Here is a 25,337-nt window from a genome sequence, read left to right as displayed (position 1 = left end):
TTGGCAATTTTACTTTCACAAAATTCTGTCTCCTCCCCAACTCGTAAGTCAGTCTGGAGCTTCCCAACGCTGAGATACCAGCCAGGAGGACGGATCCTCCAGGAGGCCAGAATTTGACCAGTTTGCAATCGGCTGAAATTACGGATGCGAGTAGGGACCGGTTTGAAAAGGTGCGATCGTATTTGCGTTCTGCTGATAGCGCCGGCAAGGAATCCGGCTAAAATATCCACGACAGGAGGCTGGGGGACAATGGACAAGTTGGAGATTGCTTTCTCACGGCATTCACCAGGATGCTGCCTCGGCCGGAGCGTTCCAGCTGTGAAGAGAGGCGGGTTAGGCCGGGGCTGTTTTCCTCGGAGCAGAGAAGGCTGAGGCGGGACCTGATCGAGGTGGAGAGAATTCTGAGAGACACAGATAGGGTGGATAGGGAGGAACCTTTCCCTTTAGCAAAGGGGTCAATAACCAGGGAGCAGAGGTTTACGGTCAGGGCCGGGAGATTTGGAGGGGTTTTGGGGGAAAGCCTTTTCACCCAGGGGGTGTTGTGAATCTGGGACTCGTTAGTCCCGGGCTGGGAGTTCCCGTTCTCGGACTGGGAGTTCCCGTTAGTCCCGGGCTGGGAGTTTCTGTTAGTCCCGGACTGGGAGTTTCTGTTAGTCCCAGGCTGGGAGTTCCTGTTAGTCCCAGGCTGGGAGTTCCTGTTAGTCCCGGGCTGGGAGTTCCTGTTAGTCCTGGGCTCGGAGTTCCCGTTAGTCCTGGGCTGGGAGTTCCCGTTAGTCCCGAACTGGGAGTTCCCGTTCTCGGACTGGGAGTTCCCGTTAGTCCCGGGCTGGGAGTTCCTGTTAGTCCCGGGCTGGGAGTTGCTGTTAGTCCCGAACTGGGAGTTCCTGTTAGTCCCGGGCTGGGAGTTCCTGTTAGTCCCGGGCTGGGAGTTCCTGTTAGTCCCGGGCTGGGAGTTCCCGTTAGTCCCGGGCTGGGAGTTCCTGTTAGTCCCGGGCTGGGAGTTGCTGTTAGTCCCGAACTGGGAGTTCCCGTTAGTCCCGGGCTGGGAGTTCCTGTTAGTCCCGGGCTGGGAGTTCCTGTTAGTCCCGGGCTCTGAATCTGGGACTCGCTGCCTGAGAGGGGGTGGAGGCCGGAACCCTCTCAACATTTAAGAAGCATTTAGATGAGAAATTGAAACGTAGCGTACAAGGCTACGGATCAAGTTCTGGAAAATGGGATTCAAATAGATCGCTGGTGTAGACACGATGCTCCGAACGGTCTCTTTCTGTCCTGGAAAGCTACAGGACTCGATGATGGGGAGGCAGTGGAAATAACAGGAACTCCCTGCCCGTTACCATGGGAACTCCCAGCCCTGGACGAACAGGAACACCCAGCCCGGGACTAACAGGAACTCCCAGCCCGGGATTAACAGCAACTCCCAGCCAGGGACTAACAGCAACTCCCAGCCCGGGACTAACAGCAACTCCCAGCCCGGGACTAACAGCAACTCCCAGCCCGGGACTAACAGCAACTCCCAGCCCGGGACTAACGGGAACTCCCAGTCCGGGAATAACGGGAACTCCCAGCCCGGGACTAACGGGAACTCCCAGTCCGGGACTAACAGCAACTCCCAGCCCGGGACTAACGGGAACTCCCAGCCCGGGACTAACAGCAACTCCCAGCCCGGGACTAACGGGAACTCCCAGTCCGGGAATAACGGGAACTCCCAGCCCGGGACTAACAGGAACTCCCAGTCAAGGAGTAATGGGAACTCCCAGTTCGGGACTAACAGCAACTCCCAGCCCGGGACTAACGGGAACTCCCAGTCCGGGAATAACGGGAACTCCCAGCCCGGGACTAACAGGAACTCCCAGTCAAGGAGTAATGGGAACTCCCAGTCCGGGACTAACAGCAACTCCCAGCCCGGGACTAACGGGAACTCCCAGCCCGGGACTAACAGCAACTCCCAGCCCGGGACTAACGGGAACTCCCAGTCCGGGAATAACGGGAACTCCCAGCCCGGGACTAACAGGAACTCCCAGTCAAGGAGTAATGGGAACTCCCAGTTCGGGACTAACCGGAACTGCCAGCCCGGGACTAACGGGAACTCTGAGCCCGGGACTAACGGGAACTCCCAGCCCGGGACTAACGGGAACTCCCAGTTCGGGACTCACAGGAACTGCCAGCCCGGGACTAACGGGAACTCCGAGCCCGGGACTAACGGGAACTCCCAGTCCGGAAACGGGAACTCCCAGCCCGGGACTAACGGGAACTCCCAGTTCGGGACTAACCGGAACTGCCAGCCCGGGACTAACAGGAACTCCGAGCCCGGGTCTAACAGGATCTCCCAGCCCGGGACTAACAGAAACTCCCAGCCCGGGACTAACGGGAACTCCCAGTCCGGGAACGGGAACTCCCAGCCCGGGACTAACAGGAACTCCGAGCCCGGGTCTAACAGGATCTCCCAGCCCGGGACTAACAGAAACTCCCAGCCCGGGACTAACGGGAACTCCCAGTCCGGGAACGGGAACTCCCAGTCCGGGACTAACAGGAACACCCAGCCCGGCACTAACGGGAACTCCCAGTCCGGGAACGGGAACTCCCAGTCCGGGACTAACAGGAACTCCCAGCCCGGGACTAACGGGAAGTCCCAGTCCGTGAACGGGAACTCCCAGTCCGGGACTAACAGAATCTCCCAGCCCGGCACTAACGGCAACTCCCAGTCCGGGAACGGGAACTCCCAGTTCGGGACTAACAGGAACTCCCAGTCCGGGAACGGGAACTCCCAGCCCGGGACTAACAGGAACTCCCAGTTCGGGACTAACCAGAACTCCCAGTCCGGGACTAACAGGAACTCCCAGTTCGGGACTAACAGGAACTCCCAGCCCGGGACTAACGGGAACTCCCAAAATGGGAACGGGAACTCCCAGCCCGGGACTAACAGGAACTCCCAGTCCGTGACTAACCGGAACTCCCAGTCCGGGACTAACAGGAACTCCCAGTCCAGGACTAACAGGAACTCCCAGCCTGGGACTAATGGGAACTCCCAGTCCGGGAACGGGAACTCCCAGTCCGGGACTAACGGAAACTCCCAGCCCGGGAACGGGAACTCCCAGCCCGGGACTAACGGGAACTCCCAGCCCGGGACTAACGGGAACTCCCAGTCTGGGAACTCCCAGTCCGGGACTAACAGGAACTCCCAGTCCGGGACGAACAGAAACTCCCAACCAGGACTAACGGGAACTGCCAGCCCGGGACTAACAGGAACTCCCAGCCCGGGACTAACGGAAGCTCCCAGTCCGGAACTAACGGGAACCCCCAGCCCGGGACTAACGGGAACTCCCAGCCCGGGACTAACAGGAACTCCCATCCCGGGACTAACGGGATCTCCCAACCCGGGACTAACGGGAACTCCCAGCCCGGGACTAACAGGAACTCCCAGCCCGGCACAAACGGGATCTCCCAGCCCGGGACTAACAGGAACTCCCAGCCCGGGACTATCGGAAACTCCCAGCACGGGACTAACAGGAACTCCCAGCCCGTGACAAACAGGAACTCCCAACCCGGGACTAACGGGAACTCCCAGCCCGGGACTAACAGGAACTCCCAGACCGTGACTAACCGGAACTCCCAGTCCGGGACTAACGAGAACTCCCAGCCCGGGACTAACAGGAACTCCCAACCCGGGACTAACGGGAACTCCCAGCCCGGGACTAACAGGAACTCCCAGCCCGGGACTAACGGGAGTTCCCAGCCCGGGACTAACGGGATCTCCCAGTCCGGGACTAACGGGAACTCCCAGTCCAGGACTAATGGGAACTCCCAGTTCGGGACTAACCGGAACTGCCAGCCCGGGACTAACGGGAACTCCCAGCCCGGGACTAACAGGAACTCCCAGTCCAGGACTAATGGGAACTCCCAGTTCGGGACTAACCGGAACTGCCAGCCCGGGACTAACGGGAACTCCAAGCCCGGGACTAACAGGAACTCCCAGCCCGGGACTAACGGGAACTCCCAGTTCGGGACTAACCGGAACTGCCAGCCCGGGACTAACAGGAACTCCGAGCCCGGGTCTAACAGGATCTCCCAGCCCGGGACTAACAGGAACTCCCAGCCCGGGACTAACGGGAACTCCCAGTCCGGGAACGGGAACTCCCAGTCCGGGACAAACAGGAACACCCAGCCGGGCACTAACGGGAACTCCCAGTCCGGAAACGGGAACTCCCAGTCCGGGACTAACAGGAATCCCAGCCCGGGACTAACGGGAAGTCCCAGTCCGGGAACGGGAACTCCCGGTCCGGGACTAACAGAAACTCCCAGCCCGGCACTAACGGGAACTCCCAGTCCGGGAACGGGAACTCCCAGTCCGGGACTAACAGGAACTCCCAGCCCGGGACTAACAGGAACTCCCAGTCCGGGAACGGGAACTCCCAGCCCGGGACTAACGGGAACTCCCAGCCCGGGACTAACAGGAACTCCCAGCCCGGGACTAACGGGAACTCCCAGCCCGGGACTAACAGGAACTCCCAGCCCGGGACTAACGGGAACTCCCAACCCGGGACTAACGGGAACTCCCAGCCCGGGACTAACAGGAACTCCCAGCCCGGCACAAACGGGATCTCCCAGCCCGGGACTAACAGGAACTCCCAGCCCGAGACTATCGGAAACTCCCAGCCCGGGACTAACAGGAACTCCCAGCCCGGGACAAACAGGAACTCCCAACCCGGGACTAACGGGAACTCCCAGCCCGGGACTAACAGGAACTCCCAGACCGTGACTAACCGGAACTCCCAGTCAGGGACTAACGAGAACTCCCAGCCCGGGACTAACAGGAACTCCCAACCCGGGACTAACGGGAACTCCCAGCCCGGGACTAACAGGAACTCCCAGCCCGGGACTAACATCAACTCCCAGCCCGGGACTAACAGCAACACCTAGCCCAGGACGAACGGGAGCTCCCAGCCCGGGACTAACGGGATCTCCCAGTCCGGGACTAACGGGAACTCCCAGTCCAGGACTAATGGGAACTCCCAGTTCGGGACTAACCGGAACTGCCAGCCCGGGACTAACGGGAACTCCCAGCCCGGGACTAACAGGAACTCCCAGTCCAGGACGAATGGGAACTCCCAGTTCGGGACTAACCGGAACTGCCAGCCCGGGACTAATGGGAACTCCAAGCCCGGGACTAACAGGAACTCCCAGCCCGGGACTAACGGGAACTCCCAGTTCGGGACTAACCGGAACTGCCAGCCCGGGACTAACAGGAACTCCGAGCCCGGGTCTAACAGGATCTCCCAGCCCGGTACTAACAGAAACTCCCAGCCCGGGACTAACGGGAACTCCCAGTCCGGGAACGGGAACTCCCAGTCCGGGTCAAACAGGAACACCCAGCCCGGCACTAACGGGAACTCCCAGTCCGGGAACGGGAACTCCCAGTCCGGGACTAACAGGAACTCCCAGCCCGGGACTAACGGGAAGTCCCAGTCCGGGAACGGGAACTCCCAGTCCGGGACTAACAGAAACTCCCAGCCCGGCACTAACGGGAACTCCCAGTCCGGGAACGGGAACTCCCAGTCCCGGACTAACAGGAACTCCCAGCCCGGGACTAACAGGAACTCCCAGTCCGGGAACGGGAACTCCCAGCCCGGGACTAACAGGAACTCCCAGTTCAGGACTAACCGGAACTCCCAGTCCGGGACTAACAGGACCTCCCAGTCCGGGACTAACAGGAACTCCCAGCCCGGGACTAACGGGAACTCCCAAAATGGGAACGGGAACTCCCAGCCCGGGACTAACAGGAACTCCCAGTCCGTGACTAACCGGAACTCCCAGTCCGGGACTAACAGGAACTCCCAGTCCAGGACTAACAGGAACTCCCAGCCTGGGACTAATGGGAACTCCCAGTCCGGGAACGGGAACTCCCAGTCCGGGACTAACGGAAACTCCCAGCCCGGGAACGGGAACTCCCAGCCCGGGACTAACGGGAACTCCCAGCCCGGGACTAACGGGAACTCCCAGTCTGGGAACTCCCAGTCCGGGACTAACGGGAACTCCCAGTCTGGGAACACCCAGTCCGGGACTAACAGGAACTCCCAGTCCGGGACGAACAGAAACTCCAAACCAGGACTAACGGGAACTGCCAGCCCGGGACTAACAGGAACTCCCAGCCCGGGACTAACGGAAGCTCCCAGTCCGGGACTAACGGGAACTCCCAGCCCGGGACTAACGGGAACTCCCAGCCCGGGACGAACAGGAACTCCCAGCCCGGGACTAACGGGAACTCCCAGCCCGGGACTAACAGGAACTCCCAGCCCGGGACTAACGGGAACTCCCAACCCGGGACTAACGGGAACTCCCAGCCCGGGACTAACAGGAACTCCCAGCCCGGCACAAACGGGATCTCCCAGCCCGGGACTAACAGGAACTCCCAGCCCGGGACTATCGGAAACTCCCAGCCCGGGACTAACAGGAACTCGCAGCCCGGGACAAACAGGAACTCCCAACCCGGGACTAACGGGAACTCCCAGCCCGGGACTAACAGGAACTCCCAGCCCGGGACTAACAGGAACTCCCAGCCCGGGACTAACAGGAACTCCCAACCCGGGACTAACGGGATCTCCCAGCCCGGGACTAACAGGAACTCCCAGCCCGGGGCTAACGAGAACTCCCAGCCCGGGACTAACAGGAACTCCCAGCCCGGGACTATCGGAAACTCCCAGTCCGGCACAAACTGGGACTCCCAGCCCGGGACTAACGGGATCTCCCAGCCCGGGACAAACGGGAACTCCCAGCCCGGGACTAATAGGAACTCCCAGCCCGGGACTAACAGGAACTCCCAGCCCGGGACTAACCAGGAACTCCCAGCCCGGGACAAACGGGAACTCCCAGCCCGGGATAAACAGCAACTCCCAGCCCGGGACTAACAGGAACTCCCAACCCGGGACTAACCAGGAACTCCCAGCCCGGGACAAACGGGAACTCCCAGCCCGGGACTAACGGGAACTCCCAGCCCGGGACTAACAGGAACTCCCAGCCCGGGACTAACCAGGAACTCCCAGCCCGGGACTAACGGGAACTCCCAGCCCGGGACTAACGGGAACTCCCAGTCCGGGACTAACAGGAACTCCCAGTCCGGGACTAACGGAAACTCCCAGCCCGGGACTAACAGGAACTCCCAGCCCGGGATTAACGGAAAATCCCAGCCCGGCACTAACGGGAACTCCCAGTCCGGGAACGGGAACTCCCAGCCCGGGACAAACGGGAACTCCCAGCCCGGGACTAACGGGAACTCCCAGCCCGGGACTAACAAAAACTCCCAGCCCGGGACTAACAGGAACTCCCAGCCCGGGACTATCGGAAACTCCCAGCCCGGGACTAACAGGAACTCCCAGCCCGGGACTAACAGGAACTCCCAGCCCGGGACTATCGGAAACTCCCAGCCCGGGACTAACAGGAACTCCCAGCCCGGGACTATCGGAAACTCCCAGCCCGGGACTAACAGGAACTCCCAGCCCGGGACTAACGGGAACTCCCAGTCCGGGACTAACAGGAACTCCCAGCCCGGGACTAACGGGAACTCCCAGCCCGGGACTAACAGGAACTCCCAGTTCGGGACTAACAGAAACTCCCAGCCCGGGACTAACAGGAACTTCCAGCCCGGGACTAACGGGAACTCCCAGTCCGGGACTAACGGAAACTCCCAGCCCGGCACTAACGGGAACTCCCAGTCCGGGAACGGGAACTCCCAGCCCGGGACAAACGGGAACTCCCAGCCCGGGACTAACAGGAACTCCCAGCCCGGGACTAACGGGAACTCCCAGTCCGGGACTAACGGAAACTCCCAGCCCGGCACTAACGGGAACTCCCAGTCCGGGAACGGGAACTCCCAGCCCGGGACAAACGGGAACTCCCAGCCCGGGACTAACAGGAACTCCCAGCCCGGGACTAACAGGAACTGCCAGCCCGGGACTAACGGGAACTCCCAGCCCGGGACTAACAGGAACTCCCAGCCCGGGACTAACAGGAACTCCCAGCCCGGGACTAACAGGAACTTCCAGCCCGGCACTAACGGGAACTCCCAGTCCGGGACTAACGGGAACACCCTGTCCGGGACTAACAGAAACTCCCAGCCCGGGACTAATGGGAACTCCCAGTCCGGGACTAACAGGAACTTCCAGCCCGGCACTAACGGGAACTCCCAGCCCGGGACTAACGGGAACTCCCAGTCCGGGACTAACAGGAACTCCCAGTCCGGGAACGGGAACTCCCAGCCAAGGACTAACAGGAACTCCCAGACCGCGACTAACAGGAACTCCCAGACCGGGACTAACAGGAACTCCCAGTCCGGGACTAACAGGAACTCCCAGCCCGGGACTAACGGGAACTCCCAATCCGGGAACAGGAACTCCCAGCCCGGGACTAACAGGATCTCCCAGTCCGGGTCTAACCGGAACTCCCCGTCCAGGACTAACGGGAACTCCCAGCCCGGGACTAACAGGAACTCCCAGCCCGGGACTATCGGAAACTCCCAGCCTGGGACTAACAGGAACTCCCAGCCCGGGACTAACAGGAACTCCCAGCCCGGGACTAACAGGAACTCCCAGCCCGGGGCTATCGGGAACTCCCAGACCGTGGCTAACGGGAACTCCCAGCCCGGGACTAACGGGAACTCCCAGTCCGGGACTAACGGGAACTCCAAATCCGGGACTAACGGGAACTCCCAGCCCGGGACTAACTGGAACTCCCAGCCCGGGACTAACGGGAACTCCCAACCCGGGACTAGCGGGACCTCCCAGCCCGGGACTAACAGGAACTCCCAGTCCGCGACTAACAGGAACTCCCAGTTCGGGACTAACAGGGACTCCCAGCCCCGGACTAGCAGGAACTCCCAGCCCAGGACTACCAGGAACTCCCAGTCCGGGACTAACGGGAACTCCCAGCCCGGGACTAACAGGAACTCCCAGTCCAGGACTAACGGGAACTCCCAGCCCGGGACTAACAGGAACTCCCAGCCCGGGACTATCGGAAACTCCCAGCCTGGGACTAACAGGAGCTCCCAACCCGGGACTAACAGGAGCTCCCAGCCCGGTACTAACAGGAACTCCCAGCCCGGGGCTATCGGGAACTCCCAGACCGTGACTAACGGGAACTCCCAGCCCGGGACTAACGGGAACTCCCAGTCCGGGACTAACGGGAGCTCCAAATCCGGGACTAACGGGAACTCCCAGCCCGGGACTAACTGGAACTCCCAGCCCGGGACTAACGGGAACTCCCAGTCCGGGACTAACAGGACTCCCAGCCAGGGACTAACAGGAACTCCCAGTTCGGGACTAACAGGGACTCCCAGCCCCGGACTAACAGGAACTCCCAGCCCAGGACTACCAGGAACTCCCAGTCCGGGACTAACGGGAACCCCCAGCCCGGGACTAACAGGAACTCCCAGCCCGGGGCTAACAGGAACTCCCAGCCCGGGGCTAACGGGAACTCCCAGACCGTGACTAACGGGAACTCCCAGCCCGGGGCTAACAGGAACTCCCAGCCCGGGGCTAACGGGAACTCCCAGCCCGGGACTAACGGGAACTCCCAGTTCGGGACTCACAGGAACTGCCAGCCCGGGACTAACGGGAACTCCGAGCCCGGGACTAACGGGAACTCCCAGTCCGGAAACGGGAACTCCCAGCCCGGGAGTAACGGGAACTCCCAGTTCGGGACTAACCGGAACTGCCAGCCCGGGACTAACAGGAACTCCGAGCCCGGGTCTAACAGGATCTCCCAGCCCGGGACTAACAGAAACTCCCAGCCCGGGACTAACGGGAACTCCCAGTCCGGGAACGGGAACTCCCAGCCCGTGACAAACAGGAACTCCCAACCCGGGACTAACGGGAACTCCCAGCCCGGGACTAACAGGAACTCCCAGACCGTGACTAACCGGAACTCCCAGTCCGGGACTAACGAGAACTCCCAGCCCGGGACTAACAGGAACTCCCAACCCGGGACTAACGGGAACTCCCAGCCCGGGACTAACAGGAACTCCCAGCCCGGGACTAACGGGAGCTCCCAGCCCGGGACTAACGGGATCTCCCAGTCCGGGACTAACGGGAACTCCCAGTCCAGGACTAATGGGAACTCCCAGTTCGGGACTAACCGGAACTGCCAGCCCGGGACTAACGGGAACTCCCAGCCCGGGACTAACAGGAACTCCCAGTCCAGGACTAATGGGAACTCCCAGTTCGGGACTAACCGGAACTGCCAGCCCGGGACTAACGGGAACTCCAAGCCCGGGACTAACAGGAACTCCCAGCCCGGGACTAACGGGAACTCCCAGTTCGGGACTAACCGGAACTGCCAGCCCGGGACTAACAGGAACTCCGAGCCCGGGTCTAACAGGATCTCCCAGCCCGGGACTAACAGGAACTCCCAGCCCGGGACTAACGGGAACTCCCAGTCCGGGAACGGGAACTCCCAGTCCGGGACAAACAGGAACACCCAGCCGGGCACTAACGGGAACTCCCAGTCCGGAAACGGGAACTCCCAGTCCGGGACTAACAGGAATCCCAGCCCGGGACTAACGGGAAGTCCCAGTCCGGGAACGGGAACTCCCGGTCCGGGACTAACAGAAACTCCCAGCCCGGCACTAACGGGAACTCCCAGTCCGGGAACGGGAACTCCCAGTCCGGGACTAACAGGAACTCCCAGCCCGGGACTAACAGGAACTCCCAGTCCGGGAACGGGAACTCCCAGCCCGGGACTAACGGGAACTCCCAGCCCGGGACTAACAGGAACTCCCAGCCCGGGACTAACGGGAACTCCCAGCCCGGGACTAACAGGAACTCCCAGCCCGGGACTAACGGGAACTCCCAACCCGGGACTAACGGGAACTCCCAGCCCGGGACTAACAGGAACTCCCAGCCCGGCACAAACGGGATCTCCCAGCCCGGGACTAACAGGAACTCCCAGCCCGAGACTATCGGAAACTCCCAGCCCGGGACTAACAGGAACTCCCAGCCCGGGACAAACAGGAACTCCCCACCCGGGACTAACGGGAACTCCCAGCCCGGGACTAACAGGAACTCCCAGACCGTGACTAACCGGAACTCCCAGTCAGGGACTAACGAGAACTCCCAGCCCGGGACTAACAGGAACTCCCAACCCGGGACTAACGGGAACTCCCAGCCCGGGACTAACAGGAACTCCCAGCCCGGGACTAACATCAACTCCCAGCCCGGGACTAACAGCAACACCTAGCCCAGGACGAACGGGAGCTCCCAGCCCGGGACTAACGGGATCTCCCAGTCCGGGACTAACGGGAACTCCCAGTCCAGGACTAATGGGAACTCCCAGTTCGGGACTAACCGGAACTGCCAGCCCGGGACTAACGGGAACTCCCAGCCCGGGACTAACAGGAACTCCCAGTCCAGGACGAATGGGAACTCCCAGTTCGGGACTAACCGGAACTGCCAGCCCGGGACTAATGGGAACTCCAAGCCCGGGACTAACAGGAACTCCCAGCCCGGGACTAACGGGAACTCCCAGTTCGGGACTAACCGGAACTGCCAGCCCGGGACTAACAGGAACTCCGAGCCCGGGTCTAACAGGATCTCCCAGCCCGGTACTAACAGAAACTCCCAGCCCGGGACTAACGGGAACTCCCAGTCCGGGAACGGGAACTCCCAGTCCGGGTCAAACAGGAACACCCAGCCCGGCACTAACGGGAACTCCCAGTCCGGGAACGGGAACTCCCAGTCCGGGACTAACAGGAACTCCCAGCCCGGGACTAACGGGAAGTCCCAGTCCGGGAACGGGAACTCCCAGTCCGGGACTAACAGAAACTCCCAGCCCGGCACTAACGGGAACTCCCAGTCCGGGAACGGGAACTCCCAGTCCCGGACTAACAGGAACTCCCAGCCCGGGACTAACAGGAACTCCCAGTCCGGGAACGGGAACTCCCAGCCCGGGACTAACAGGAACTCCCAGTTCAGGACTAACCGGAACTCCCAGTCCGGGACTAACAGGACCTCCCAGTCCGGGACTAACAGGAACTCCCAGCCCGGGACTAACGGGAACTCCCAAAATGGGAACGGGAACTCCCAGCCCGGGACTAACAGGAACTCCCAGTCCGTGACTAACCGGAACTCCCAGTCCGGGACTAACAGGAACTCCCAGTCCAGGACTAACAGGAACTCCCAGCCTGGGACTAATGGGAACTCCCAGTCCGGGAACGGGAACTCCCAGTCCGGGACTAACGGAAACTCCCAGCCCGGGAACGGGAACTCCCAGCCCGGGACTAACGGGAACTCCCAGCCCGGGACTAACGGGAACTCCCAGTCTGGGAACTCCCAGTCCGGGACTAACGGGAACTCCCAGTCTGGGAACACCCAGTCCGGGACTAACAGGAACTCCCAGTCCGGGACGAACAGAAACTCCAAACCAGGACTAACGGGAACTGCCAGCCCGGGACTAACAGGAACTCCCAGCCCGGGACTAACGGAAGCTCCCAGTCCGGGACTAACGGGAACTCCCAGCCCGGGACTAACGGGAACTCCCAGCCCGGGACGAACAGGAACTCCCAGCCCGGGACTAACGGGAACTCCCAGCCCGGGACTAACAGGAACTCCCAGCCCGGGACTAACGGGAACTCCCAACCCGGGACTAACGGGAACTCCCAGCCCGGGACTAACAGGAACTCCCAGCCCGGCACAAACGGGATCTCCCAGCCCGGGACTAACAGGAACTCCCAGCCCGGGACTATCGGAAACTCCCAGCCCGGGACTAACAGGAACTCGCAGCCCGGGACAAACAGGAACTCCCAACCCGGGACTAACGGGAACTCCCAGCCCGGGACTAACAGGAACTCCCAGCCCGGGACTAACAGGAACTCCCAGCCCGGGACTAACAGGAACTCCCAACCCGGGACTAACGGGATCTCCCAGCCCGGGACTAACAGGAACTCCCAGCCCGGGGCTAACGAGAACTCCCAGCCCGGGACTAACAGGAACTCCCAGCCCGGGACTATCGGAAACTCCCAGTCCGGCACAAACTGGGACTCCCAGCCCGGGACTAACGGGATCTCCCAGCCCGGGACAAACGGGAACTCCCAGCCCGGGACTAATAGGAACTCCCAGCCCGGGACTAACAGGAACTCCCAGCCCGGGACTAACCAGGAACTCCCAGCCCGGGACAAACGGGAACTCCCAGCCCGGGATAAACAGCAACTCCCAGCCCGGGACTAACAGGAACTCCCAACCCGGGACTAACCAGGAACTCCCAGCCCGGGACAAACGGGAACTCCCAGCCCGGGACTAACGGGAACTCCCAGCCCGGGACTAACAGGAACTCCCAGCCCGGGACTAACCAGGAACTCCCAGCCCGGGACTAACGGGAACTCCCAGCCCGGGACTAACGGGAACTCCCAGTCCGGGACTAACAGGAACTCCCAGTCCGGGACTAACGGAAACTCCCAGCCCGGGACTAACAGGAACTCCCAGCCCGGGATTAACGGAAAATCCCAGCCCGGCACTAACGGGAACTCCCAGTCCGGGAACGGGAACTCCCAGCCCGGGACAAACGGGAACTCCCAGCCCGGGACTAACGGGAACTCCCAGCCCGGGACTAACAAAAACTCCCAGCCCGGGACTAACAGGAACTCCCAGCCCGGGACTATCGGAAACTCCCAGCCCGGGACTAACAGGAACTCCCAGCCCGGGACTAACAGGAACTCCCAGCCCGGGACTATCGGAAACTCCCAGCCCGGGACTAACAGGAACTCCCAGCCCGGGACTATCGGAAACTCCCAGCCCGGGACTAACAGGAACTCCCAGCCCGGGACTAACGGGAACTCCCAGTCCGGGACTAACAGGAACTCCCAGCCCGGGACTAACGGGAACTCCCAGCCCGGGACTAACAGGAACTCCCAGTTCGGGACTAACAGAAACTCCCAGCCCGGGACTAACAGGAACTTCCAGCCCGGGACTAACGGGAACTCCCAGTCCGGGACTAACGGAAACTCCCAGCCCGGCACTAACGGGAACTCCCAGTCCGGGAACGGGAACTCCCAGCCCGGGACAAACGGGAACTCCCAGCCCGGGACTAACAGGAACTCCCAGCCCGGGACTAACGGGAACTCCCAGTCCGGGACTAACGGAAACTCCCAGCCCGGCACTAACGGGAACTCCCAGTCCGGGAACGGGAACTCCCAGCCCGGGACAAACGGGAACTCCCAGCCCGGGACTAACAGGAACTCCCAGCCCGGGACTAACAGGAACTGCCAGCCCGGGACTAACGGGAACTCCCAGCCCGGGACTAACAGGAACTCCCAGCCCGGGACTAACAGGAACTCCCAGCCCGGGACTAACAGGAACTTCCAGCCCGGCACTAACGGGAACTCCCAGTCCGGGACTAACGGGAACACCCTGTCCGGGACTAACAGAAACTCCCAGCCCGGGACTAATGGGAACTCCCAGTCCGGGACTAACAGGAACTTCCAGCCCGGCACTAACGGGAACTCCCAGTCCGGGACTAACGGGAACTCCCAGTCCGGGACTAACAGGAACTCCCAGTCCGGGAACGGGAACTCCCAGCCAAGGACTAACAGGAACTCCCAGACCGCGACTAACAGGAACTCCCAGACCGGGACTAACAGGAACTCCCAGTCCGGGACTAACAGGAACTCCCAGCCCGGGACTAACGGGAACTCCCAATCCGGGAACAGGAACTCCCAGCCCGGGACTAACAGGATCTCCCAGTCCGGGTCTAACCGGAACTCCCCGTCCAGGACTAACGGGAACTCCCAGCCCGGGACTAACAGGAACTCCCAGCCCGGGACTATCGGAAACTCCCAGCCTGGGACTAACAGGAACTCCCAGCCCGGGACTAACAGGAACTCCCAGCCCGGGACTAACAGGAACTCCCAGCCCGGGGCTATCGGGAACTCCCAGACCGTGGCTAACGGGAACTCCCAGCCCGGGACTAACGGGAACTCCCAGTCCGGGACTAACGGGAACTCCAAATCCGGGACTAACGGGAACTCCCAGCCCGGGACTAACTGGAACTCCCAGCCCGGGACTAACGGGAACTCCCAACCCGGGACTAGCGGGACCTCCCAGCCCGGGACTAACAGGAACTCCCAGTCCGCGACTAACAGGAACTCCCAGTTCGGGACTAACAGGGACTCCCAGCCCCGGACTAACAGGAACTCCCAGCCCAGGACTACCAGGAACTCCCAGTCCGGGACTAACGGGAACTCCCAGCCCGGGACTAACAGGAACTCCCAGTCCAGGACTAACGGGAACTCCCAGCCCGGGACTAACAGGAACTCCCAGCCCGGGACTATCGGAAACTCCCAGCCTGGGACTAACAGGAGCTCCCAACCCGGGACTAACAGGAGCTCCCAGCCCGGTACTAACAGGAACTCCCAGCCCGGGGCTATCGGGAACTCCCAGACCGTGACTAACGGGAACTCCCAGCCCGGGACTAACGGGAACTCCCAGTCCGGGACTAACGGGAGCTCCAAATCCGGGACTAACGGGAACTCCCAGCCCGGGACTAACTGGAACTCCCAGCCCGGGACTAACGGGAACTCCCAGTCCGGGACTAACAGGACTCCCAGCCAGGGACTAACAGGAACTCCCAGTTCGGGACTAACAGGGACTCCCAGCCCCGGACTAACAGGAACTCCCAGCCCAGGACTACCAGGAACTCCCAGTCCGGGACTAACGGGAACCCCCAGCCCGGGACTAACAGGAACTCCCAGCCCGGGGCTAACAGGAACTCCCAGCCCGGGGCTAACGGGAACTCCCAGACCGTGACTAACGGGAACTCCCAGCCCGGGGCTAACGGGAACTCCCAGACCGTGACTAACGGGAACTCCCAGCCCGGGACTAACAGGAACTCCCAGCCCGGGGCTAACGGGAACTCCCAGCCCGGGACTAACGGGAACTCCCAGCCCGGGACTAACGGGAACTCCCAGCCCGGGACTAACGGGAACTCCCAGTCCGGGACTAACGGGAACTCCAAATCCGGGACTAACGGGAACTCCCAGCCCGGGACTGACGGGAACTCCCAGCCCGGGACTAACGGGAACTCCCAACCCGGGACTAACGGGACCTCGCAGTCCGGGACTAACAGGAACTCCCAGTTCGGGACTAACAGGAACTCCCAGCCCGAGACTAACAGGAACTCCCAGCCCCGGACTAACAGGAACTCCCAGTTCGGGACTAACAGGGACTCCCAGCCCCGGACTAACAGGAACTCCCAGCCCCGGACTAACAGGAACTCCCAGTTCGGGACTAACAGGAACTCCCAGCCCCGGACTACCAGGAACTCCCAGTCCGGGTCTAAATGGAACTCCCAGTCCGGGACTAACAGGAACTCCCAGCCTGGGGCTAACGGGAACTCCCAGACCGTGACTAACGGGAACTCCCAGCCCGGGACTAACGGGAACTCCCAGTCCGGGACTAACGGGAACTCCCAGCCCGGGACTAACGGGAACTCCCAACCCGGGACTAACGGGACCTCCCAGCCCGGGACTAACAGGAACTCCCAGCCCAGGACTAACGGGAACTCCCAGTCCGCGACTAACAGGAACTCCCAGTTCGGGACTAACAGGAACTCCCAGCCCCGGACTAACAGGAACTCCCAGCCCAGGACTACCAGGAACTCCCAGTCCGGGACTAACGGGAACTCCCAGCCCGGGACTAACAGGAACTCCCAGTCCGGGACTAACGGGAACTCCCAGTCCGGGACTAACAGGAACTCCCAGTCCGGGACTAACGGGACCTCCCAGCCCGGGACTAACAGGAACTCCCAGTCCGGGACTAACGGGAACTCCCAGTCCGCGACTAACAGGAACTCCCAGTTCAGGACTAACAGGAACTCCCAGCCCAGGACTACCAGGAACTCCCAGTCCGGGACTAACGGGAACTCCCAGTCCGGGTCTAACAGGAACACCCAGCCCGCGAACGGGAACTCCCAGTCCGGGAACGGGAACTCCCAGTCCGGGACTAACAGGAACTCCCAGTCCAGGACTACCAGGAACTCCCAGCCCGGGACTAACAGGAACTCCCAGCCCGGGACTAACAGGAACTCCCAGTCCGGGACTAACAGGAACTCCCAGTCCGTGACTAACGGGAACTCCCAGCCCGGGACTAACGGGAACTCCCAGCCCGGGACTAACGGGAACTCCATATCCGGGACTAACGGGAACTCCCAGTCCGGGACTAACGGGAACTCCAAATCCGGGGCTAACGGGAACTCCCAGCCCGGGACTAACGGGACCTCCCAGCCCGGGACTAACAGGAACTCCCAGTCCGCGACTAACAGGAACTCCCAGTTCGGGACTAACAGGAACTCCCAGCCCCGGACTAACAGGAACTCCCAGCCCAGGACTACCAGGAACTCCCAGTCCGGGACTAACGGGAACTCCCAGTCCGGGACTAACAGGAACACCCAGCCCGCGAACGGGAACTCCCAGTCCGGGAACGGGAACTCCCAGTCCGGGACTAACAGGAACTCCCAGTCCAGGACTACCAGGAACTCCCAGCCCGGGACTAACAGGAACTCCCAGCCCGGGACTAACGGGAACTCTCAGTCCGGGACTAACAGGAACTGCCAGCCCGGGACTAACGGGAACTCGCAGCCCGGGACTAATGAGAACTCCCAGCCCGGGACTAACGGGAACTTCCAGCCCGGGACTAACAGGAACTCCCAGCCCGGGACTAACGGGAACTCCCAGCCCGGGACTAACGGGAACTCCCAGCCCGGGACTAAGGGGAACTCCCAGCCCGGGACTAACAGGAACTCCCAGCCCGGGACTAACGGGAACTCTCAGTCCGGGACTAACAGGAACTGCCAGCCCGGGACTAACGGGAACTCGCAGCCCGGGACTAATGAGAACTCCCAGCCCGGGACTAACGGGAACTTCCAGCCCGGGACTAACAGGAACTCCCAGCCCGGGACTAACGGGAACTCCCAGCCCGGGACTAACGGGAACTCCCAGCCCGGGACTAACGGGAACTCTCAGCCTGGGACTAACGGGAACTCCCAAACCGGGACTAACGGGAACTCCCAGTACGGGTCTAACGGAAACTCCCAGCCCGTTACCATGGGAATCCGTACTTCACGAGCTCCACACGGAGGTCAATGAGTGATTGCTCACGCCCTTCGGGGGGTTATCGCAGCCCAAACGTGGTCAAACCCTATCAACACTTTTCCTTGCTGCCCATGTCCGGCGCTGGGATATCAGGACTGGGAGCCATTGTACAGCCGCCGATTCCAGTCCCAATCTTTGTTCACTTGGGCTGTGCTGAGGACAGTGTGAGGTGTGTCCGCCCCCTACAGTGGGGAGCTGTATGAGGAGGGCGTGCACTGGATCCCGCAGATCCTGCCCGCGAGAATCCGCATATTGATTGCTCTGGCCTTGCCCTTTTCTACCACCCTTTTCAGGTGTTCACGATCCGTGTGGCTGAGTTCCAGAGCAACACCCAAGATTTTCAAGGTGCGGTTTGTTCCTGACTTGGATTAATGCAAATGGAGTCGTGGAATTCACCGTTAGCCAGGGAGTTGCAGAGGTGGAAAGCCGGCTTGGGTTTTTGGTGGGCGCAGGGGGGCCTGCCATTGGTTGGAATGTTGCGTGACCATCCTTTAACCATGTTTCAGTCATGGCCACTAAATCATAGTCATGATTAAAGTCATGATTCAGTCGCCATGACTGAAACATGGTTAAAGGATGGTCACGACTGGGAGCTAAATATCCGAGGGTATCAAACTATTCGGAAGGACAGAGTGGATGGTAAGGGAGGTGGTGTAGCTCTGTTATTTAAGGATGACATCCGGACAACAGTAAGGGATGACATTGGTGCGATGGAGGATAAGGTTGAATCCATTTGGGTGGAAATCAGGAATAGTAAGGCGAAAAAGTCACTGATAGGAGTAATCTATAGGCCACCAAATAGTAACATTATGGTGGGGCAGGCAATAAACAAAGAGATAACTGATGCATGTAGAAATGGTACAGCAGTTATCATGGGGGATTTTAATCTACATGTTGATTGGTTTAACCAGGTCGGTCAAGGCAGCCTTGAGGAGGAGTTTATAGAATGTATCCGCGATAGTTTCCTAGAACAGTATGTAATGGAACCTACGAGGGAACAAGCGGTCCTAGATCTGGTCCTGTGTAATGAGACAGGATTGAATCATGATCTCATAGTTAGGGATCCTCTTGGAAGGAGCAATCACAATATGGTGGCATTTAAAATACAGATGGAGGGTGAGAAGGTAAAATCAAACACTAGTGTTTTGTGCTTAAACAAAGGAGAATACAATGGGAAGAGAGAAGAACTAGCTAAGACTGGGAGCAAAGACTTTATGGTGAAACAGTTGAGGAACAGTGGAGAACCTTCCAAGTGATTTTTCACAGTGCCCAGCAAAGGTTTATACCAACAAAAAGGAAGGACGGTAGAATGAGGGAAAATCGACCGTGGATATCTAAGGAAATAAGGGAGAGTATCAAATTGAAGGAAAAAACATACAAAGTAGCAAAGATCAGTGCGAGACTAGAGGACTGGGAAAACTTTAGGGGGCAACAGAAAGCTACTAAAAAAGCTATAAAGAGTAACATAGATTATGAGAGTAAACTTGCTCAGAATATAAAAACAGATAGTAAAAGTTTCTACAAACATATAAAACAAAAAAGAGTGGCTCAGGTAAATATTGGTCCTTTAGAGGATGAGAAGGGAGATTTAATAATGGGAGATGAGGAAATGGCTGAGGAACTGAACAGGTTTTTTGGGTCGGTCTTCACAGTGGAAGACACAAATAACATGCCAGTGACTGATGGAAATGAGGCTATGACAGGTGAGGACCTTGAGATGATTGTTATCACTAAGGAGGTAGTGATGGGCAAGCTAATGGGGCTAAAGGTATACAAGTCTCCTGGCCCTGATGGAATGCATCCCAGAGTACCAAAAGAGATGGCTAGGGAAATTGCAAATGCACTAGTGATAATTTACCAAAATTCACTAGACTCTGGGGTGGTCCCGGCGGATTGGAAATTAGCAAACGTGACACCACTGTTTAAAAAATGAGGTAGGCAGAAAGCGGGTAATTATAGGCCAATGAGCTTAACTTCGGTAGTAGGGAAGATGCTGGAATCTATCATCAAGGAAGAAATAGCGAGGCATCTGGATGGAAATTGTCTCATTGGGCAGACGCAGCATGGGTTCATAAAGGGCAGGTTGTGCCTAACTAATTTAGTGGAATATTTTGAGGACATTACCAGTGCGGTAGATAACGGGGAGCCAATGGAAGTGGTATATCTGGATTTCCAGAAAGCCTTTGACAAGGTGCCACACAAAAGGTTGCTGCATAAGATAAAGATGCATGGCATTAAGGGGAAAGTAGTAGCATGGATAGAGGATTGGTTAATTAATAGAAAGCAAAGAGTGGGGATTAATGGGTGTTTCACTGGTTGGCAATCAGTAGCTAGTGGTGTCCCTCAGGGATCACTGTTGGGCCCACAACTGTTCACAATTTACATAGATGATTTGGAGTTGGGGACCAAGGGCAATGTGTCCAAGTTTGCAGACGACACTAAGATGAGTGGTAAAGCAAAAAGTGCAGAGGATACTGGAAGCCTGCAGAGGGATTTGGATTGGCTAAGTGAATGGGCTATGGTCTGGCAGATGGAATACAATGCTGACAAATGTGAGGTTATCCATTTTGGTAGGAATAACAGCAAAAGGGATTATTATTTAAATGGTAAAATATTGAAACATGCTGCTGTGCAGAGAGACCTGGGTGTGCTAGTGCATGAGTCGCAAAAAGTTGGTTTACAGGTGCAACAGGTGATTAAGAAGGCAAATGGAATTTTGTCCTTCATTGTTAGACGGATGGAGTTTAAGACTAAGGAGGTTATGCTGCAATTGTATACGGTGTTAGTGAGGCCACACCTGGAGTATTGTGTTCAGTTTTGGTCTCCTTACTTGAGAAAGGACGTACTGGCACTGGAGGGTGTGCAGAGGAGATTCACTAGGTTAATCGCAGAGCTGAAGGGGTTGGATTACGAGGAGAGGTTGAGTAGACTGGGACTGTACTCGTTGGAATTTAGAAGGATGAGGGGGGATCTTAGAGAAACATATAAAATTATGAAGGGAATAGATAGGATAGATGCGGGCAGGTTGTTTCCACTGGCGGGTGAAAGCAGAACTAGGGGGCATAGCCTCAAAATAAGGGGAAGTAGATTTAGGACGGAGTTTAGGAAGAACTTCTTCACCCAAAGGGTTGTGAATCTATGGAATTCCTTGCCCAGTGAAGCAGTTGAGGCTCCTTCATTAAATGTTTTTAAGATAAAGATAGTTTTTTGAAGAATAAAGGGATTAAGGGTTATGGTGTTCGGGCCGGAAAGTGGAGCTGAGTCCACAAAAGATCAGCCATGATCTCATTGAATGGTGGAGCAGGCTTGAGGGGCCATATGGCCTACTCCTGCTCCTAGTTCTTATGTTCTTATGTTCCCCTCCTGGCATGGTGAGAGAGTGTCAACGCCACAGGAATTTGGGATTCTTCCGATACCAAGTCAAAAGAAGCCAGGACCATACAGACTGGATGCAGGGATGTTGTATCCTCAGCTGGTGGGGGTGGGGGGTGAGGGAGGGGGTGTCTAGAATAAGGGGGATCACACTCTCAGGATACGGGACTGAGCTGAGGAGAAACGGCCCCACCCAGAGTGCGATGAACGTGTGAAACCTTCGACCCACAAAGCTGCCGAGTCCGAGTCACTGAATATGTTTAAAGAGCCAATTTCTAAACTCTAAAGGTGGTCAAGGGGTAAGGGAAGAGCGCGAGGAGGTGGGGAGGGGGTGGCGTTGGAATGGAGGATCAGCCATGATCATGTTCTCTTGCGGAGCATGCCCACAGGGGCCAATGGTCCCTCCTGCTCCTAGTTTCTGAGTAAACTGTGGTAGACAAAGGTCAGCTCGTGTATCTGTTCTCTTCCCATGTCCTATCATTTGTCTTCAAATTTGGTTCGTCCACAGTCCATCGGAATTTTTTCCTGGTGTATGGATTTCTGGCTGTGGTCATTTCCGTCATCCCGATTTGTAATGCACAATATAGCAGTAAGTATTGCTGAGATAGTAAAGTGTAAGGCGATTGAGGTTTTTTTCCTAATATCCTGGGGGTTCCCATTGATCAGAAACTGAACTGGACCCAGCCACATTAATACTGTGGCCACCAGAGCAGGTCAGAGGCTGGGAATCCTGCGGAGAGTAACTCACCTCCTGACCCCCCCCACAGCCTGTCCACCATCTACAAGGCACAAGTCAGGAGTGTGATGGGAAACTCTCCACTTGCCTGGATGAGATCAGCTCCAACACTCAAGCAGCTCGACACCATCCCGGACAAAGCAGCCCCGCTTGATTGGCGTCCCTTCCACAAACATTCCCTCCCTCCCCCCCCGATGGACGGTGTCAGCCGTGTGCACCATCGACAAGATTTACTGCGGGAACTCACCGAGGTTCCTCAGGCAGCACCTTCCAGACCCACGGCCACCACCATCTAGAAGGACAAGAGCAGCAGATACCTGGGATCACCCCCACCTGGAGGTTCCCCTCCAAGTCACTCCCCAACCCGACTGGGAAATATATTGGCCGTTCCTTCAGTGTCGCCAAATCCTGGAGCTCCCTCCCTAACAGCACGGTGGGTGTACCTAGACCTCGGGGACTGCAGCGGCTTCAAGACAGCAGCTCATCACCACCTTGTCAAGGGGCAATTAGGGATGGGGAATAAATGCTGGTCTACCCAGCGACACCACATCCTGTAAAATTATTTTGTTGTGGTTGATGGGTGGCAGCTGCTGAGCCCCCTCAATGGGGGAAGCTCACATCCCACGAGCCCCACAAGGAGAGCAATTGGGTCATCCCCGTGCGACTTGTGAGGGTTATTACAGGAGCAGAGGGCAGAAATTGGCCTATCCCATAAAAATCAGCAAGACTTTCCATGTGATTTCTCTCCTCCGACTCCAAGTAGCTTGTGCGTATTCCCTTATTCTCTCTCTGAGTACTCTCTAACCCCCTCACTCTGAGATTCTGCCCTCTGGTCCTAGACTCTCCCACAAGGGGAAACATCCCCTCGGCATCTCTCCTGTCAAGCCCCCTGAGAATCTGATATGTCTCAATAAGGTCGCCTCTCAGTCTCCTCAATGTGTACAGGCCCAAACTACTCAAACTCTCCACATAAGAAGACCATAGAATCGCAGAGTTTACAGTGCCGAAGGAGGCCATTGGGCCCATCGAGTTTACACCGGCCCCTGAAAGAGCACCCAACCCAAGCCCACACTTGCATCATATCCCCACAAGCCAGCAACCCCACCCAACGTTTGTACCCTACAGGGCAAATTAGCCTGACCAATCCACCTAACCTGCACGTCTTTGGACTGTGGGGGGAAACCGGAGCACCCGGAGGAAACCCACGCACACACGGGGGAGAAGGTGCAGACTCCGCACAGACAGTGAGCCAAGCCGGGAATCGAACCCGGGTCCCTGGCAACAGTGTTAACCACTGTACTACCAGTGCCACCCACCATGGCCTCTCGACGGTTGTCATTAATGTTGACCATGGGTGTTTAGCTCTTCAACACCCCCAATCACGCCTATTTTGGTGGTTCGGAAATAACGTTGAGCGCACGGGGGTGTTACATCTGCATTTTTAGTTTGAACCATACAAAGGATATTGTGTTTTGACAGTGAGTGTTTTATCTGGTCATTCCTGTTATCGTCAGAGTCCCACACTGCACACCTGTGTGTAACGTATGTACCGACCAACTGGCACACTATAAACATAACCATGGAACAATTTATTGCTTATCTTCCCCAATATATTCCTTTGTGTCAGTAATAACTATGCAAGCTTCATCACAAAAAGTACTATGAATTCTTCACTAATTTCACAGACAATATTCTTTCCCCGCAGTCCACCTGTGCCAGCTCCCTTCCAGTCACATTTCCGGAACTATCGCCTTGTCAGTGGTGATATATGTCTTTATTATAGGCATGGGATTCATCACGTTTGTAAAATACAGTAAGTGTTGATTCTGCTGCTGAATAATGCGAAGTTGTGTTGAATATTCTGCTCCATTATTTGCCTTCTCCCTCCTTTGCCCAATGTTAAACTTTTATCAGCCAATCGCTGTCCATGAAATATCCATTACTAAGCCACTTACGCCTGTTAAACGTCCAGGGCTGCAGCACCTGCCACATTCGTGAAGCCTCATCCCGCTAATCGTCATTTGTTCTGCCCATTGGGCCTACCTCCCCTGTTTCGTCTGTGAGGCCCTAGCCTGGAAACCCGTTCTCGCAATCCTATCCAGCAGCTTCATTGAAATTCTCAAAACAATATCTATTCTTCCACCTCACGCCCATTCCTCCCAGCAGCTCCACCACAGCTACTGTCCCAATACCGGAGATATAAAACACTTCATTCTACTGGGGGCGGCAGGGTGTTTAGCACTGCTGCCTCACAGGACCCGGGTTCGATTCCAGCCTTGGGTTTGATTGATTGATTTATTGTCACATGTACCGAAGTACAGGAGCAGGGATGTGTTGCTGCAATTGTACAGGGCCTTGGTGAGGCCACACCTGGAGTATTGTGGGCAGTTTTGGTCTCCTTCTCTGAGGAAGGATGTTCTTGCTCTCGAGGGAGAGCAGCGAAGGTTTACCAGACTGATTCCAGGGATGGCGGGACTGTCATATGAGGAGAGATTGACTAGGTTAAGATTGTTCTTGCTGGAGTTCAGAAGAATGAGGAGGGATCTCACAGAGACTATAAAATTGTAACAGGACTGGACAGGGTAGATGCAGGGAAGACGTTACCAATGATGGGTGTGTCCAGAACCAGGGGTCGCAGCCCGAGGATTCAGGGTGGACCATTTCGGACAGAGATGAGGAGAAATTTCCTCACCTAGAGAGTGGTCGGCCTGTGGAAATCTTTACCACAGAAAGCATTTGAGGCCAAAACACTGTGGGCAGCATTCCCCGGTCCGCCAGCCGCGTTTTCCTGGGCAGCATTCCCGGTCCGCCAGCTGCGTTTTCCTGGGCGGCATTCTCCGATCCGCCAGCCGCGTTTTCCTGGGAGGCATTCCCGGTCCGACAGCCGCGTTTTCCTGGGAGGCATTCCCGGTCCGCCAGCCGCGTTTTCCTGGGCGGCATTCCCGGTCCGCCAGCCGCGTTTTCCTGGGCGGCATTCCCGGTCCGCCAGCCGCGTTTTCCTGGGCGGCATTCTCCGGTCAGCCAGCCGCGTTTTCCTGGGCGGCATTCCCCGGTCCACCAGCCGCGTTTTCCTGGGCGGCATTCCCCGGTCCACCAGCCGCGTTT

At 58.1% G+C, this 25,337-nt stretch overlaps 1 protein-coding gene across 1 annotated transcript in view; it reads left to right on the top strand.

Annotated features, from left to right (window-relative positions):
* LOC140389186 (uncharacterized) overlaps positions 1-25,337 on the top strand; it is a 94,898-nt gene that overhangs the window by 24,991 nt on the left and 44,570 nt on the right. The window contains exons 6-7 of the mRNA XM_072473348.1: positions 22,005-22,085; positions 23,938-24,045. Coding sequence (XP_072329449.1) covers positions 22,005-22,085; positions 23,938-24,045 — 189 coding nt within the window. The remainder of the gene's footprint in view (positions 1-22,004; positions 22,086-23,937; positions 24,046-25,337) is intronic.

Source organism: Scyliorhinus torazame, chromosome 14 (genome assembly GCF_047496885.1).
Source record: "Scyliorhinus torazame isolate Kashiwa2021f chromosome 14, sScyTor2.1, whole genome shotgun sequence".
NCBI classification, from domain to species: domain Eukaryota; kingdom Metazoa; phylum Chordata; class Chondrichthyes; order Carcharhiniformes; family Scyliorhinidae; genus Scyliorhinus; species Scyliorhinus torazame.
The sequence above is the reverse complement of the archived record's forward strand: the minus strand, read 5'-3'. Positions and strand labels throughout refer to the sequence as shown.